Source organism: Oncorhynchus kisutch, linkage group LG22 (assembly GCF_002021735.2).
Source record: "Oncorhynchus kisutch isolate 150728-3 linkage group LG22, Okis_V2, whole genome shotgun sequence".
Classification (NCBI taxonomy): Eukaryota; Metazoa; Chordata; class Actinopteri; order Salmoniformes; family Salmonidae; genus Oncorhynchus; species Oncorhynchus kisutch.
Genome location: NC_034195.2, coordinates 46514513 through 46533872, shown reverse-complemented (window position 1 = coordinate 46533872; position 19360 = coordinate 46514513). Strand labels below are relative to the sequence as shown.

The 19360-nt window shown below is 42.5% G+C and overlaps 1 protein-coding gene across 8 annotated transcripts in view; it reads right to left on the bottom strand.

Moving 5' to 3' along the window:
* kif21a (kinesin family member 21A) overlaps window positions 1-19360 on the bottom strand; it is a 70753-nt gene that overhangs the window by 31475 nt on the left and 19918 nt on the right. For all 8 annotated transcript variants that reach the window (XM_031801083.1, XM_031801087.1, XM_031801085.1 and 5 more), the window contains exons 2-8: window positions 11752-11974; window positions 6465-6647; window positions 4690-4839; window positions 4411-4542; window positions 1871-2059; window positions 1420-1535; window positions 969-1164 (exon numbers count right to left, since the gene is read on the bottom strand). In XM_031801083.1, coding sequence (XP_031656943.1) covers window positions 969-1164; window positions 1420-1535; window positions 1871-2059; window positions 4411-4542; window positions 4690-4839; window positions 6465-6647; window positions 11752-11974 — 1189 coding nt within the window. The remainder of the gene's footprint in view (window positions 1-968; window positions 1165-1419; window positions 1536-1870; window positions 2060-4410; window positions 4543-4689; window positions 4840-6464; window positions 6648-11751; window positions 11975-19360) is intronic.

Genomic DNA, 19360 nt, shown 5'->3' with positions numbered 1-19360 from the left:
CCCCTCTCTCTCTCTCTCCCCTTCCCCACATCTCTCTCTCTCTCCCCTCCCCATCATCTCTCTCTCCCCTCCCCACCTCTCTCTCTCTCCCTCCCCACATCTCATCTCTCCCTCCCCACATCTCTCTCTCTCCCTCCCCACATCTCTCTCTCTCCTCCCCATCTCTCTCTCTCCTCCCCACATCTCTCTCTCTCCTCCCCACATCTCTCTCTCTCCTCCCATCTCTCTCTCTCCTCCCACATCTCTCCCCTCCTCCCCACAATCTCTCTCTCTCTCCTCCCCACATCTCTCTCTCTCTCCCCTCCCCACATCTCTCTCTCTCTCCCCTCCCCACATCTCTCTCTCTTCCCCTCCCCACATCTCTCTCTCTCCTCCCCCTCCCCACATCTCCTCTCGTCTCCTCCCCCCTCCCCACATCTCTCTCTCTCCCCTCCCCACATCTCTCTCCTCTCCCCTCCCCACATCTCTCTCTCTCCCCTACCCCACATCTCTCTCTCTCCCCTCCCCACATCTCTCTCTCCCCTCCCCACATCTCTCTCCCCTCCCCACATCTCTCTCTCTCCTCCCCACATCTCTCTCTCTCCTCCCCACATCTCTCTCCCCTCCCCACATCTCTCTCCCCTCCCCACATCTCTCTCTCTCCTCCCCACATCTCCATCACTCCATCCCCCACCTCCATCACTCCATCCCCCACATCTCCATCACTCCATCCCCCACATCTCCATCCCCCACATCTCCATCACTCCATCCCCCACATCTCCATCACTCCATCCCCCACATCTCCATCACTCCATCCCCCACATCTCCATCACTCCATCCCCCACATCTCCATCACTCCATCCCCCACATCTCTCTATCCATCCCCCACATCTCTCTATCCATCCCCCTCTTCCCCTATCCATCCCCCCCACCCCCTTATCCCTCCCTCTCCCTTCCCATCCCTCCCTCCATCCATCCCTGTCTCTTACAGTCCTGTACTCTATCAGTTCCATCTGTAGCCTGGCGATTTCTGTCCTGAGAGCAGAGATCTGCTGGGAGGCCTTGTCCTGGTTCACCATCACCTTGTTCTTAATGTTCCTGGCTCTGTTAGCGTACTTCAAGGCGTTCAGAGTCTCCATGAAGTCCCGGTCAGACGGACTGATGCAGGCTATCATCATCGTTTGGCTGAGGGTAATGGGAGAATTCAAATTAACATGGGTTCCTCACTGTATGCATTCAACAACATAACAGCTTTGCCTTGGCAAGCCAATGACAAGTGGGCTGAACAAGAAACAGACTGACACCTCAAAGCTGACTCTTAATATGTACAATTTGTATTGATTGACAAAATGCATTTAGTTTGACATGCACATCATACCAGATTACTATGACAACAATGCTTATAGAGAGGGAGAAAGGCCAGACCAATGGCAAACAGACCTGTTTCCACCTAGAGAGTCCTGTAGGAGCCGGGTGAGTTTGGAGTCTCTGTAGGGCACGTGCGTGGATCGCTTGCTCCTGTCTCCCAAAGCACTAATTACATTCCCCAGAGCAAGCTGCAGTTTGGAGGAGTTGACCAAAAAACACAACTCAGAAAAACAGACATTGAAAGGTATTTTCAGAAAGATTCTCATTCGAGGAGTCTACGTGTGTTCAAACTGGGCTGTCACGACTTCACAGTATTTGCAAGGTACTGCTTTTAACCACTAGATGGCTCTTTAAGGTTAAGAAATAAAATGCTGCCTCTTTTTAAAGGGCTCATCTGACATGATATAATATTCCTATATTGTATTTTGACCAGATCCCTATAGTGTGTTAGAGAAAGGGTGGGTCAGAAGCTGCATACTACTATAGGGAATAGGGTCCATTTGAGACACAGCCAAACTCTCACCAGTCCACAGTTGATGGAGATTCCCTCCTTAGCTCGGTCTCCTGTAGCACCGGTTCTCTTCAGCCTTTCAGAACCGGCCAGGTCCACAAAGTGAAACTTGGCGGTCAGTGTCTCATACTCTTCCATCTCTGAGTTGCCATTAGCAATCCTGTTGTCAGTCTCGTTGTTGTCTGTCTCGTTGTTGTCTGTCTGAGGTAGAAATAACAGGCGGCAGGTAGCTTAGAGGATAAGTGCATTGGGCCAGAAAGCAAAAGTTTTCTGGTTCGAATCCCAGAGTCGACTAGGTGAAGAATCGGTCAACGTGCCCTTCAGTACGGCACTTAACCCTAATTGCTTATGTAAGTCGCTCTGGATAAGAGCATTGGCTAAATGATCAAAGTGTACATGTAAATAACACCAAGATGGATGCCTTTGTTTCAGTACCACAAGTCAAAAGCACTGTCCATGCCATTAGTGTAATGTAACATAGAATGCCAGTACCATAAACATAGAATGCCAGTACCATAAACATAGAATGTCAGTACCATAAACATAGAATGCCAGTACCATAAACATAGAATGCCAGTACCATAAACATAGAATGTCAGTACCATAAACATAGAATGCCAGTACCATAAACATAGAATGCCAGTACCATAAACATAGAATGTCAATACCATACACATAGAATGTCAGTAATAAGAGTACTTTCTGTTAGAGGTCGACTGATTATGATTTTTCAATACCGATTATTGGAGGACCAAAAAAAAAGAGGATACCGATTAAACGATACGATATATATATAAATAAAATGACAATTACAACAATACTGAATGAACAATTAACCCTTTTATTTTAACTTAATATAATACATAAATAAAATCTATTTAGTCTCAAATAAATAATGAAATATGTTCAATTTGCTTTAAATAATGCTAAAACACAGTGTTGGAGAAGAAAGTAAAAGTGCAATATGTGCCATGTAAAAAAAACTAATGTTTAAGTTCCTTGCTCAGAACTATGAAAGCTGGTGGTTCAATATTCCCAGTTCTTCAATATTCCCAGTTAAGAAGTTTTAGGTTATAGTTATTATAGGAATTATGACGCGTGGACTATTTCTCTCTATACCATTTGTATTTCATATACCTTTGACTATTGGATGTTCTTAAAGTCTAAATATTGCTGCTACATTGCACAACCTTCAATGTTATGTCATAATTATGTTAAATTCTGGTAAATTAATTACGGTCTTTGTTAGGAAGAAACACAGTTTGCAACGAGCCAGGCGGCCCAAACTGTTGCATATAACTGGACTCTGCTGGCACTGAACGCAAGAGAAGTGACACAATTTCCCTAGTTTAATATTGCCTGCTAACATGCATTTATTTGAACTAAATATGTAGTTTAAAAAATATATACTTCTGTGTATTGATTTTAAGAAAGGCATTGATGTTTATGGTTAGGTCAATTTGTGCAACGAATGTGCTTTTTCGCAAATGCGCTTTTGTTAAATCATTACAAGTTGAAGTAGGCTGTGATTCGATGATAAATTAACAGGCACCACATTGATTATATGCAACGCAGGACAAGCTAGTTAAACTAGTAATATCATCAACCAACTAGTGATTTATGTGAAGATTGATTGTTTTTTATAAGATAGGTTTAATGCTAGCTAGCAACTTACCTTGGCTCATTGCAGCCACAAGGTCCTTTTGATGCTGCACTCACGTAGCAGGTGGTCAGCCTGCCCTAACAGGTGGTCAGCCTGCCCTAACAGGTGGTCAAGCCTGCCCTAACAGGTGGTCAAGCCTGCCCTAACAGGTGGTCAAGCCTGCCCTAACAGGTGGTCAAGCCTGCCCTAACAGGTGGTCAAGCCTGCCCTAACAGGTGGTCAAGCCTGCCCTAACAGGTGGTCAAGCCTGCCCTAACAGGTGGTCAAGCCTGCCCTAACAGGTGGTCAAGCCTGCCCTAACAGGTGGTCAAGCCTGCCCTAACAGGTGGTCAAGCCTGCCCTAACAGGTGATCAGCCTGCCCTAACAGGTGATCAGCCTGCCCTAACAGGTGATCAGCCTGCCCTAACAGGTGATCAGCCTGCCCTAACAGGTGGTCAGCCTGCCCTAACAGGTGGTCAGCCTGCCCTAACAGGTGGTCAGCCTGCCCTAACAGGTGGTCAGCCTGCCATGCAGTCTCCTCGTGAATTGAAATGTAATCGGCATCCAAAAAGGCTGATTACCGAATGTTATGAAAACTTGAAATGGGCACTAACTAATCAGCCATGCCGATGTCGGTCGACCTCTACTTTCTATCGATGTCATTCACATTAAACTAACATAATAGAACATGATAGCGTAGGAGCAGCTATATGATTTCTGTAAAATGTCAAGGTTAGGAGTAACTCCAGTCACTGTCATAGCATGTCGTAACAGTGTCGTAACACGTGACAAGAGTCGCCTCATAGCAGATACGAGTAGAAAGAGTAGATACGGAATAAGATAGGAGTTGGAAAGACAGCACAAAGGGACGGGCCCTCAGGCTAATGAATAATCTGCTCTTGTACGTACATTGTCGGATGCACAGACTCTGACTTGGCACAGGTGAATGGTGAAGATGGCATGAGAGCGGGAGCTCTGGACGTTCATCTGGGTGCTGGCCGTGGTACGACACAGAGCACCCAACTTCAGACACTGCATCATCTGGGTGAGGAGACAGAGACGAGATTGTAAATGATCTTTTATGCGGTAACATGTCCAGTGTTATTCCTGTTTTTACAGTCCTACATGGTGTTCACACAGCCATACATTTCTTCTGAACCCCCAGACCATACATCCCAATGCACACACCTCTGCCTCGGAGGCTACCGTCCGTGTGGTCACCCCTACTGTGTAGATTCCTCCATTAGCGTCCTCGTGGATTTTTATGTGGGATTTCTGCGCCCGAGCTTCCAGGTCCCGTGTAGAGTCAAATAGATCCAGCACCTCCTCGTTGTAAAGCTTAACCAGGGGACATACAGAAATACAATATTACAGTCTTATTTGTTACCGTTCTGAATTCAGCACTGTGAAATTCTATGGAAATATCACACCTTCTAACAGTATGTTTGTATCCTACGCCAGAGTTCTGATATCACAACTATGCAAGATCACATCTGATTATGTTATAGAGAGAGAGACAGACAGCCGGACAACGCTGGGACCAAATGGGTCTCCCAATCACGGCCAGCCTGGGATCGAACCCAATGTGATGCAGTGCCATAGTCCGCTGCGCCACTCGGGAGGCAGCAAGAATGACCTTTCTACGACAGTAGCTTAGTGTTAGTGGCGAAGGTCCTAGTGGCTAAGGTCCAGAGCAGTATATATTCTAAATAAATGGCTCTGCCAGTGCCTAGTTTTATGGAACGGGGGTGAACAAGTAACAACATTTCTTTTGGTTGATTTGTTAAACTTCCTGTTGCCAGTCCACATGCTACTGATAGAGTACCCAAATGAGGTATTAACCATTTCTATAGTCATTCCCATCTCTGGTTGTTATAAGAGGCTATGTGGGATAAACCTAAGATGCAAACAAAACGTCCCCCATCTGGTTTTCCATGTATTATGGTAGAGTATAAGTTTTAAAGCTGCTAAATGCTAATACTGTTATGACAAAATATGTAGATATTTTAAATGGCCGTCAATAGCATGCTAGCAGATACCCATAGACTTCCAGTCATTGCGCTAACCCTAGTTAGCAATTGTGCTAGTGCTAGATAGCAACTTCCTTCAAACTGCATGCAGAGACATAAAAATGTCATCCAAAGTTCATTTGACTCTGGGGAAGTAGATAAAAGGGCGAAAATTACGAAGTATCCCTTTAATGTGTGCATTTAAACAGTGAGTTATTTGTTTGTGCTGATAATCGATCCGTTTGTTTTCTCTGTGGTAACTCAGACATAGAATTAGTATTGGTAGAATGGACATTCCCATTCACTGTTCTGAGGTGGCTGGAGTGATCATTGCTTACAATATTGGGTAGATTTAGCAAAATCCTGTTGATTTTCCGGCCATATCCTTTCTACTAACTCTATTTCTATGACAAACACAGTATATTACTCTGTCATAAAAAGGAGCAGACTAAGTCTGTCCTCATGAGGCTTCTGTCAGTATGACAAGCAAACACAACTGTGCAGTCATCCTGTGTTAACCCTTGCCACCCCAAACCGTGACCCAAACAAACCTGCTCCCACCCGCTGACAGCTGTCCACAGTCAACAGTCTGAGAAACGTGTGTAGGAGACTAGAGATGGGAGCTAGTTAAATTGTGCCGTGTCAACACACAGACTGACGCTGGCGCTACGTAATCCTGGGGTTCTTGGTTACAAGAACCCCATTCTACTGGTAAATATGTTAGAGGGAGGTTAAGAGATAGGGACATAACCACACTCTCAGACACAGAGGATTACCTAAAATAATACACAAACAGCCATGTCAGGCTGACGTAGCGCCAGCCTACGGTTGATGTATTATTTGAAGTAATCCTCTGTGTCGGAGAGTGTGGTTTTGTCCCTAGCTCACTCTATAACACATTTACAAGTAGAATGTTACCTATATTCCCTGCCTCTGTGTCTCCGTTGTCCATACCTCCAGGAACTGTGCGTTGATCTTGAACTCAGGAACGGGTCGTCCCTGCTCTTTAGCGGCCTGCTGGCGCTCCTCAATGCCCCTGAAGAGGTGGCTGACCGCCCGGGGTATGATGCCCAGCTCCTCTTCCCCGATATTAACATCAAACCCTGTACCCATGGTGTAGGTCTTACCTGACCCCGTCTATAGGAGGAGGAAGAGGAAGATGAAGGACAGAAAAGGGGAAGAAAAAAGGAGGATAAGATGGGGTGGCAGACAAGAGAGAGGGGGAGAGAAAGAGGGGAGGATGAGAGAGAAGCAGGAATGGAAAGAGGAGGAAGGGGGAGAGGGGAGCAAAGATAAGGACGAGGAAAGGAGGGGGAATGGGGGAGATGAGCAAGGAGAGAGATAACGAGATTAATTTATTCAACTTAATTCATTCATTGAAGTTTCATTTAAATCTGCTGTGCTTGTAACGAAGTGGGAAGAACCCCAGGATTCTGCTGACTGGGTCAAACTGTTGGGACTGTGTTAAAGATGAATTAGTCCAGCACAGACTAGACAGACACATATCCTACCAAATGTCTCTAGTAAAAACACAGGGTAAAACTGAAACAGGCGACCGAGAGCCAGGGCCAACCACTGTACAGTATGGTAGAGAGACAGACAAGAAGTAGGTCACCAGTCACTGCAGCAGTGGTGGTGTGGAACAGATGGGTGGGGGGGGGGGGGGGAGAGTTCACATAAAAACATTAATGAATATCTTAAGAGTTGTGCAGGCCTACTTAACTGCATCACTTAAGACCCACCAGCATTGAAATCCCCTCCCATCAAACAGACTTTAGTTCTAGGAAGCCCCTATGACAGAGAGAGAGAGGCTCAGCCGCCAAACTGCATGAGGAGTAAGAACTGTTGAATAGGAAAAGAGAGGGAGAGGGATAGAGTGTGTGCTTTAGTGGTGCTACTACAGATTCAGAGAGCTTTGTGAGGGCTTGCAATGACAGAAGCACCTCCAATACTCTCAGAAACCTTTTATAAAAACTAGAGGTCGACCGATTAATCGGAATGGCCGATTTCAGGTTCATAACAATCGGAAATCGGTATTTTTGGACACCGATTTGGCAGAATTGTTTTTTTTGCTATTTTTTTAAAACACCTTTATTTAACTAGGCAAGTCAGTTAAGAACACATTCTTACTTTCAATGACGGCCTAGGAACGGTGGGTTAACTGCCTTGTTCAGGGGCATAACGACAGATTTTTACCATGTCAGCTCGGGGATTCGTTTTTGCAACCTTCCAGTTACTAGTCCAACGCTCTAACCACCTGCCTTACATTGCACTCCACGAGGAGCCTGAGTGGCAGGCTGACTACCTGTCACACGAGGGCAGCAAGAAGCCAAGGTAAGTTGCTAGCTAGCATTAAACTTATCTTATAAAAAACAATCAATCTTTAACATAATCACTAATTAACTATACAGTGCCTTGCGAAAGTATTCGGCCCCTTTGAACTTTGCGACCTTTTGCCACATTTCAGGCTTCAAACATAAAGATATAAAACTGTATTTTTTTGTGAAGAATCAACAACAAGTCGGACACAATCATGAAGTGGAACGACATTTATTGGATATTTCAAACTTTTTTAACAAATCAAAAACTGAAAAATTGGCCGTGCAAAATTATTCAGCCCCCTTAAGTTAATACTTTGTAGCGCCACCTTTTGCTGCGATTACAGTTGTAAGTCGCTTGGGGTATGTCTATCAGTTTTGCACATCGAGAGACTGACATTTTTTCCCATTCCTCCTTGCAAAACAGCTCGAGCTCAGTGAGGTTGGATGGAGAGCATTTGTGAACAGCAGTTTTCAGTTCTTTCCACAGATTCTCGATTGGATTCAGGTCTGGACTTTGACTTGGCCATTCTAACACCTGGATATGTTTATTTTTGAACCATTCCATTGTAGATTTTGCTTTATGTTTTGGATCATTGTCTTGTTGGAAGACAAATCTCCGTCCCAGTCTCAGGTCTTTTGCAGACTCCATCAGGTTCTTCCAGAATGGTCCTGTATTTGGCTCCATCCATCTTCCCATCAATTTTAACCATCTTCCCTGCTGAAGAAAAGCAGGCCCAAACCATGATGCTGCCACCACCATGTTTGACAGTGGGGATGGTGTGTTCAGGGTGATGAGCTGTGTTGCTTTTACGCCAAACATAACGTTTTGCATTGTTGCCAAAAAGTTCAATTTTGGTTTCATCTGACCAGAGCACCTTCTTCCACATGTTTGGTGTGTCTCCCAGGTGGCTTGTGGCAAACTTTAAACAACACTTTTTATGGATATCTTTAAGAAATGGCTTTCTTCTTGCCACTCTTCCATAAAGGCCAGATTTGTGCAATATACGACTGATTGTTGTCCTATGGACAGAGTCTCCCACCTCAGCTGTAAATCTCTGCAGTTCATCCAGAGTGATCATGGGCCTCTTGGCTGCATCTCTGATCAGTCTTCTCCTTGTATGAGCTGAAAGTTTAGAGGGACGGCCAGGTCTTGGTAGATTTGCAGTGGTCTGATACTCCTTCCATTTCAATATTATCGCTTGCACAGTGCTCCTTGGGATGTTTAAAGCTTGGGAAATCTTTTTGTATCCAAATCCGGCTTTAAACTTCTTCACAACAGTATCTCGGACCTGCCTGGTGTGTTCCTTGTTCTTCATGATGCTCTCTGCGCTTTTAACGGACCTCTGAGACTATCACAGTGCAGGTGCATTTATACGGAGACTTGATTACACACAGGTGGATTGTATTTATCATCATTAGTCATTCAGGTCAACATTGGATCATTCAGAGATCCTCACTGAACTTCTGGAGAGAGTTTGCTGCACTGAAAGTAAAGGGGCTGAATAATTTTGCACGCCCAATTTTTCAGTTTTTGATTTGTTAAAAAAGTTTGAAATATCCAATAAATGTCGTTCCACATCATGATTGTGTCCCACTTGTTGTTGATTCTTCACAAAAAAATACAGTTTTATATCTTTATGTTTGAAGCCTGAAATGTGGCAAAAGGTCGCAAAGTTCAAGGGGGGCGAATACTTTCGCAAGGCACTGTACATGGTTGATGATATTACTAGATTATCTAGCGTGTCCTGCGTTGCATATAATCGATGCGGTGCCTGTTAATTTCTTATCGAATCACAGCCTACTTCGCCAAACGGGTGATGATTTAGCACTGTCGTTGCACCAAACCTAACCATAAACATCAATGCCTTTCTTTAAAATCAATACACAAGTATATAGTTTTAAACCTGCATATTTAGTTAATATTGCCTGCTAACATGAATTTCTTATAATTAGGGAAATTGTGTCACTCCTCTTGCGTTCCGTGCAAGCAGTCAGGGTATATGCAGCAGTTTGGGCCACCTGGCTCATTGTGAACTGTGTGAAGTTCATTTATTCCTAACAAAGACCGTAATTAATTTGCCAGAATTGTACATAATTATGACATAACATTGAAGGTTGTGCAATGTAACAGCAATATTTAGACTTAGGGATGCCACCCGTTAGATAAAATACGGAACGGTTCAGTATTTCACTGAAAGAATAACAGTTTTATTTTCGAAATTATAGTTTCCGTATTTGACCATAGCAATGACCAAAGGCTCATATTTCTGTGTGTTATTATGTTATAATTAAGTCTATGATTTGATATTTGATAGAGCAGTCTGACTGAGCGATGGTAGGCAGCAGCAGGCTCGTAAGCATTCATTCAAACAGCACTTTGGTGCGTTTGACAGCAGCTAGTCGCTGTGCTTCAAGCATTGAGCTGTTTATGACTTCAAGCCTATCAACTCCTGAGATTAGGCTGGTGTAACCGATGTGAAATGGCTAGCTAGTTAGCGGTGTGCACGCTAATAGCATTTCAAATCGGTGACGTCACTTGCTCTGAGAGTAGTAGTTCCACTTGCTCTGCAAGGGCCGCGGCTTTTGTGGAGCGATGGGTAACGATGCTTCGAGGGTGGCTCTTGTCGATGTGTTCCTGGTTCGAGCCCAGGTAGGGGCGAGGAGAGGGACGGAAGCTATACTGTTACACTGACAATACTAAAGTGCCTATAAGAACATTCAATAGTCAAAGGTATATGAAATTCAAATGGTTATAGAGAGAAATAGTCCAATAATTCCTATAACAACCTCAACCTAAAACTTCTTACCTGGGAATATTGAAGTCTCATGTTAAAAGGAACCACCAACTTTCATATGTTCTCATGTTCTGAGCAAGGAACTTAAATATTACCTTTCTTACATGGCACATATTGCACTTTTACTTTCTTCCCCAACACTTTGTTGTTGCATTATTTAAACCAAATTGAACATGTTGTCACGCCTTGGTCATTGTATTTTGTGTTTTCGTTATATATTTGGTCAGGCCAGGGTGTGACAGGGGTTTATGTTATTGTATTTCGTATTGGGTTGTAGTATTTGGGATCGCGGCTGATTAGGGGTGTTGTATAGGCTTGGCTGCCTGAGGCGGTTCTCAATCAGCTGTCAGGTGATTCTCGTTGCCTCTGATTGGGAACCGTATTTAGGTAGCCTGAGTTTCGCTTTGTCTTTCGTGGGTGATTGTTCCTGTCTCCGTGTAGTTTCACCAGATAGGTTTCACGTTCCGTTTGTTGTTTTTTTCGGTCCGACTCTCTCTCAACAAACGAAGAACGCCGTTACACATGTTTCATTATTTGGGGCTAAATTGATTTTATTGATATTAAGGTAAAAGAAAAGTGTTCATTCAGTATTGTTGTAATTGTCATTATTACAAATAAATTAATTGAAAAACAAAAAAACAAAATCGGCCGATTAATCGGTATCGGCTTTTTTTTTTGGGGTCCTCCAATAATCGGTATCAGCATTGAAAGATCATAATCGGTCGACCTCTAATAAAAACTTTATAAGCACTCCAAGAGCTAGAAAGCATTCAACAAAAATACTGAATATATACATATAAAGAATATTCGAGGGGTCAATGAGTTTTCAGGACCTCACACAGGATTATCATACCAGTTCAGTCCTGATCAAACAGAAGTTTTACATTACACAAATACCAGCCTTACAATGTCAGGCACAGTGCAAACTAGTGGAATATGGCTGGAATAACTGCTTTAGCCTACTGCATACTGTAGATAGGGCCTATAATTTTCCCAGGTCATTTGACCTGACCAAGAAAACCCCCTGGGCTATACACAAGAGTTCTGTCCTTCAACCCAAATATCAACACTTTGTGACCCCGGAGCCCCAGGTGTCAGTCAAGGCAGGACTGTGTAGAGACTTGCCTGGCCATAGGCAAAAATGGTGGCGTTGTATCCTTCGAAGCAGCCCTCGATCAGCTTCTCAGTGCAGCTAGCGTAGATGCTGTCCTGACAGGAGTCCATGTCGAACACATAGTCGTAAGTAAAGGCCTTGTCTTTACCCAGCATCACCTGGGGCTCCCCTGGGGTCACAAACGTACAGATGTGACATCCCTCGATCTTCTCCCGGGCCAGTTGAGGACGAATCCTGGGGGAGATAGAGAGAAACAATGTCATTCAGTCAACAAGAGACAAACATACTGTAATTGGCCTAAAACCTACAGTACATTTGGAAAGTTTTTTAAAATTTAAATTTTACCTTTATTTAACCAGGCAAGTGAGTTAAGAACAAATTCTTATTTTCAATGACGGCCTAGGAACAGTGGGTTAACTGCCTGTTCAGGGGCAGAACGACATATTTGTACCTTGTCAGCTCGGGGGTTTGAACTCGCAACCTTCCGGTTACTAGTCCAACGCTCTAACCACTAGGCTACCCCTTAACTTTTTCCAAATTGTTACATTACCGCCTTATTCTAAACTGGATGCAATATTTCTCTCTCTCAATCTACACACAATACTCTATAATGACAAAGCAGAAAAAGTTTTTTTGAAATGTTTGCTAATTTATATACAGTACCCCTTCAAAAGTTTGGACTCACCTACTCATTCAAGGGTTTTTATTTTTTACTATTATCTACATTGTAGAATAATAGTGATGGCATCAAAACTATGAAATACCACGTACGGAATCATGTAGTAACCAAAAGTGTTAAACAAATCAAAATATATTTGAGATTCTCCAATCTAGCCACCATTTGCCCTGACAGCTTTGCACATTCTTATGTAAATGTGATATTCCTGTTTTTTATTATTATGTGGTATTGTGTACATTGTTGAGGTAAACAAACAATTTAATCCATTTTAGAATAAGTCTAACATAACAAAATGTGGAAAAAGGTGATGTGGTCTGAATAGTTTCCGAATGCACTGTATGTAAACGTAATGCTGTTTTTAGTAAGTCTTCAATACGTACAGCAACATGCACCACTGTTGATTTAAGTTGTTGTAATATTAAAATGTACACTTCAAACAAGGAGTTAACAATGGCATATTACCTTCACTTACAAGTCTACGAAAAGGCCAGTCTAGCAACAGGAAGTATACAGTAACCAGTCGGGCTAAAGCAGGGTTTGGGCAACTTTCTTTAGTTCATTTCCTGCAATTCTGAACATTTTGCCATGGGGGCGTAGAAAAATGTTGCCTTTAAAAAAAAAAAAGCAAGTTTGCTGCATTTCCACACATTTTGCCATAGGATGGTGGCAAATGTTTGCAGTTTTAAGTATGATAACTGATTATCAATGCCGCCCCCCCCCCGATTGGTAATTCGACCATGCTTACTACAAGTTTAGATAGATGTCCGCTAGACTAACTTACCAATCTAAAATGTTTTGCTGACATTGAGTGACTGCTGATGCACAACCACATTTTGAAATTGCACCTATTATTCTAAGTTTAGACCCCAGCTGAGTTGCCCCCCACAAAAATAAATTAGGTCCGTGGGCCGCCAGTTGCCCATCCCTGGCCTAAAGCATTAGCTCATACGTTAGGTCATAACGCTACCCTAAATCTATGACCCAATACTCTGACTCATAAAACATGCCTGCTGGCTTAACACAGTGCCTTCAGAAAGTATTCATATCCCTTGACTTATTCCAGAGTTTGTTGTTACAGCCTGATTTCAAAATGGATTCAATAAAACAAATGCTCACACATCTACACGCAACACCCCATGACAAAGTGAAAACATGTTGTTTTTGGAACATTTTGCACATTTATTGAAAATGAAATACAGAAGTATCTCATGTCTGTATCAGCTTTGCACATCTGAATTTGGGGATTTTCTCCCATTCTTCCTTGCAGATTATCTCAAACTCTGTTAAATTAGATGGAGTGTGTAGATTTTCAATGGGATTCAAGTCTGGACCACTCAAGGACTTTCACATTCTTGTTCTGAAGCCATTTCAGTGTTGCTTTGGCTGTATGCTTGGGGTCCTTGTCCTGCTGGAACGTAAATCTTTGCCCCAGTCGAAGGTTGTTTGCACTCTGAAGCAGGTTCTCATAAAAAATGTGTCGTTATTTGGCTCCATTCATTGTTCCTCTAGTCTCTTCTGCTGAAAAGCATCCCCATAGCACGATGCTGCCACCACCATGCTTCACAGTATGGATGGTGCTTTTTTTTTTTAAATCTTCATTTAACTAGGTAAGTCAGTTAAGAACAAATTCTTATTTTCAATGATGGCCTAGAAACAGTGGGTTAACTGCCTTCTTCAGGGGCAGAACGACAGATTTTTACCTTGTCAGCTCAGGGATCCGGTCTTGCAACCTTTCGGTTACTAGTCCAAAGCTCTAACCACTAGGCTACCTGCCGCCCCGTGTTAAACAGGTGATGAGCTGTGCCTGGTTTTTCTACAGACATAGCGCTTTGTAGTAAGGCAAAAGAGTAAAATGTTTGTCTCACCTGACAACAGAATCTTTTGCCTTAAACTTATGTCTTTCACGTGCCTTTTTGCAAACTCCAGTCGTGCTGTCATGTGCCTTTTTGGGAACTCTCCCACTTTTTTTTGTGCCATCTGGGCACTCTCCCATAAATCCCAGATTGGTGAAGTGCTGTAGAGACTGTTGTCCTTCTGGCAGGTTCTCCCATCTCAGCCAAGGAACTCTGTAGTTCTGTCAAAGTGGTCATTGGTCACCTCCCCTGACCAAAGGTCCTTCTTGCCCGGTTGCTCAGTTTGGTCAGACAGCATGGGTAGTTCCATATTTTTCCAATTTCCCAATGTGCTTTCAACACCCTAGAAATTGTTTTATACCCTTCCCCAAATATATGCCTCATCACAATTATATCTCTGAGATCGACGGACAGTTCCTGGGACTTCATGGTATAGGTTCTGCTCTGACATGCACGGCCAACTGTTGGACCATATTTAGACAGGTGTGTTTCTTTCTAAATCATGTCCAAACAATCAACTTGGCCACAGGTGGACTCCAGTCAAGTTGTAGTGACATCTCAAGGATGATTAGGGGAATTGGATGCACCAGAGCTTCATTTGGAGTGTCATAGCAAAGGGGTGTGTAGATACTTTTCAATACATTGGGAAAAAAAGTCTAAAGACATGTTTTCACTTTGTCATTATGGGGTATTTTGTGTAAATCAATTTGACAAATTTTGATTTCAGACTAACAACAAAATGTGTAATAAGTCAAATATGTATGAATACTTACTAATGGCACTGTACGCATTTGTGTGTGTGAGACTGAGTGTGTGTGAGTGTGTGGAGTACGAGTGTGAGCTAGAGATGCACTAAGCCCCAATGCTGAATGTCTATAATGCCCTCCTGATAGCTGGCCAACTGGCCCTGGATTATTAAACCTGATGTAAAATCCAGAGAGAAAGAGAGACTGTGCTAGAGGGCAAGAGAAACAATGTGATTGGCAGATAAAGAGCTAAAGATATAGAAGGTAAATACATACAGTTGTGCGTTTACATATGCTGCCTGTACAACAGCTTCTAGTATATTGTATCTTCTGCCAGCCATTTTACACAAATGGGAGACGTTTATTCTTAGTGTACACAACTCCTCTGGTAAAAGGACTCCACTGTTACGGTCAAACTAACGGCTAAGAAAGGCACCTGGCAGTGGGCCTGCCTTCCTGCGTGAATATAAGGACTGCATTGTCCCCTGTGGGCACAGAGAACAATGTTGTGGTCGGTGCACAGTGCACTCACTGTGTCTGTGTGACACTGGATCCCACCATTACCCCCAACGACCAAACCTACTACAGGATTACACAGCCTGCTGGACAGAGGGAGGGATGGAGAGACGTAGGGATGGGAGAAGAGATAAGCCCTGCCTGAAGGTCATGGGATGGCCGCTAGATAACAGTAACACAGGGTTATGACATGGTACAAGGCAGGGGTGGAAGACCAATGCCGAACAGTCCTGTTTTATAAGCCTGCATGAAATAGACAGTGGGGTAAACAAGGTCAGCAGAACATCAACCAGTAGGCCAGATAAATCGCCATGGCTATGATTCTAGGAGCTGCTTCTACTGTGAAATAAAAACATGAACAGAGCAAGCTCTATTTTAAAGAAGTATTAGGATTCTGTAGAATCATCCATATTTGACAACGTGGCGGAGAAGACAGTGAGCGGGGGCAACAGTTAGGGCTGGGAATTGTCAGGGTAAGATATTATCACTAGAGGCGATTATGATTTTTCAACGCCGATACCGATTATTAGAGGACCAAAAAAGACTATACCGATTAAAATCGGCCGATTTTTATTTATTTATTTGTAATAATGACAATTACAACAATATTGAATGAACACTTATTTTAACTTAATATAATACATCAATAAAAACAATGTAGCCTCAAATAAATAATGAAACATGTTCAATTTGGTTTAAATAATGCAAAAACAAAGTGTTGGAGAAGAAAGTAAAAGTGCAATATGTGCCATGTAAGAAAGCTAACATTTAAGTTCCTTGCTCAGAACATATGAAAGCCGGTGGTTCCTTTTAACATGAGTCTTCAATTTTCCCAGGTAAGAAGTTTTAGGTTGTAATTATTATAAGAATTATAGGACTATTTCTCTCTATTATACCATTTGTATTTCATATACCTTTGACTATTGGATGTTCTTATAGGCACTTTAGTATTGCCAGTGTAACAGTATAGCTTCCGTCCCTCTCCTCGCCCCTACCTGGGCTCGAACCAGGAACACATCGATAACAGCCACCCTGGAAGCAGCGTTACCCATGCATAACTACTCCAAGTCTCAGAGCGAGTGACGTTTGAAACACTATTAGCGCGCACCCCGCTAACTAGCTAGCCTTATCACATGGGTTACACCAGCCTAATCTCGGGAGTTGATGGGCTTGAAGTCAAACAGCGCAATGCTTGAAGCACAACGAAGAGCTGCTGGCAAAATGCACGAAAGTGCTGTTTGAATGAATGCTTACGAGCCTGCTGCTGCCTACCATCACTCAGTCAGACTGCTCTATCAAATTATAGACTTAATTATAACATAACACACAGAAATACGAGCCTTAGGTCATTAATATGGTCGAATCCGGAAACTATCATCTCGAAAACAAGACGTTTATTCTTTCAGTGAAATACGGAACCGTTCCGTATATTATCTAACGGGTGGCATCCATAAGTCTAAATATTCCTGTTACATTACACAACCTTCAATGTTATGTTGTAATTACATAAAATTCTGGAAAATTAGGCGACCCAAACTGTTGCATATACCCTGACTCTGCGTGCAATGAACGCAAGAGAAGTGACACAATTTCACCTGGTTAATATGGCCTGCTAACCTGGATTTCATTGAGCTAAATATGCAGGTTTAAAAATATATACTTCGGTGTATTGATTTTAAGAAAGGCATTGATGTTTAGGGTTAGGTACACATTGGAGCAACGACAGTCCTTTTTCAGGACACGCTAGATAAACTAGTAATATCATCAACCATGTGGAGTTAACTAGTGATTATGATTGATTGATTGTTTTTTATAAGCTAAGTTTAATGCTAGCTAGCAACTTACCTTGGCTTACTGCATTCGCGTAACAGGCAGGCTCCTCGTGGAGTGCAATGAGAGGCAGGTGGTTAGAGCGTTGGACTAGTTAACTGTAAGGTTGCAAGATTGAATCCCCGAGCTGACAAGGTAAAAATCTGTCATTCTGCCCCTGAACAGGCAGTTAACCCACTGTTCCCAGGCCGTCATTGAAAATAAGAATGTGTTCTTAACTGACTTGCCTAGTTAAATAATGATCAAATAAAAAGGTGTAAAAAAAATCTGCCAAATCGGTGTCCAAAAATACCAAATTTCCAATTGTTATGAAAACTTGAAATCGGCCCTAATTAAAAATCGGCCATTCCGATTAAATCGGTCGACCTCTAATTATCACGATACTTATGTGCCCCCCACCACCATTCTTGACACACACGGGAAACTGTCGACTGTGAAAAACCCAGCAGCATTGTAGTTCTTGACACAAACCCGTGTGCCTAGCATCTACTACCCATGCCCCGTTCAAAGACAATCTTTTGTCTTGTCCATTCATCCTCTGAATGGCACAGATACATAATCCATGTCTCACTTGTCTCAAGGCTTAAAACTCCTTCTTTAACCTGACTCCTCCCTTTCATCTTCACTGATTGACGTGGATTTAACAGGTGATATCAATAAGGGATCATGGCTTTCCCCTGGTCAGTCTGTCACGGAAAGAGCAGGTGTTCTTAATGTTTTGTATACTGAGTGTGTCTTCTGCAGAGAGACGAGAGAGCATGACATAACGAGTTCTGATCAATCATGGAAATAAAAGTGCTGAAAACAGGCTCACTATTTAAAATGGAGAACAAGCTATTAGATGAAACAATACTGGAGATTTAGCACAGGTACAGTACAGCCGACTAGAGCTAGCTAACGCTACCTACAGTAGAAAATAAAAACTTATTTTATTTACAAATCGATACTTGGAGACAAATATCTATATATCATTCAAAAATAATATTTCGATGGTGTAACTGTATAAAACAATAGCAACAGTAACATAGGCCTAGCTTTAAATTCACTCAAAAACTGTTTGCGTGACATGATGTAATACACAAATACACAAATTCAAAACAATTTAAACAATTTAAAATAAGCTTTTAGGTGTAATCCTCTCTTGTTTTGGTTGAAGAAGAGAGAAAAAGGAGCCAACACGTTATCAAACTTTTTATCCTCAAATTGGTTCCTCCTTGTCATTTAAGGCTGTCATAATGTATTAAGCACACAGGTGTCAAGCCCAGAATGAAATCCATTTGCTGACATGCCAGTCTCAGAACCTCCCCTTTCTACCAATTGAAGATTTCCTGCACACTCTAGAGAGCTAATCCTATTCCATTACCACAAGGGATGACTTTGTTTCAGGCAGTTTAATATACTAATTTGCCATGTAATCCTACCGTTTCAAAAATGTGTTCTCCACCCCTTTCTCCCCAGGGCACATGGTCTCTCCCAAATATGTAGTGATCCCCCTATCCCCTCCCATGTATAGTGAGCCTTCTCAGTTTGGGTTGGGGGGCAAGATAGAGAAAAGTTGATTTTTGAACACCTTTGCCAATGTCTTTTTGTATTTTTTATGAACTCTTCAAGGTTTCAACACAGAATTAAATCCTGATATACTTTAATACTGTACATACCCCCGAGTGGTGCAGCAGTCTAAGGCACTGCATGTCAGCATAAGAGGTGTCACTACAGTCCCTGGTTCGAATCCAGGCTATATCACATCCGGCCGTGATTGGGAGTCACATAGGGCGGTGCACAATTGCCCCAGTGTCACCAGGGTAGGCCTTTATTGTAAATAAGAATTTGTTCTTAGCTGACATGCCGAGTCAAATAAAATAAAACATTTATTAAAAAAAGGCATACAAAATGTATTTTAAAACCAGTGAATTAAAGTGATTGAGCCTCTATTAAAGGTTTTGTCTAATTTCAGCCAGTAGTTTTGAAAGTAATGCTAACTATATGTCTGATGCAG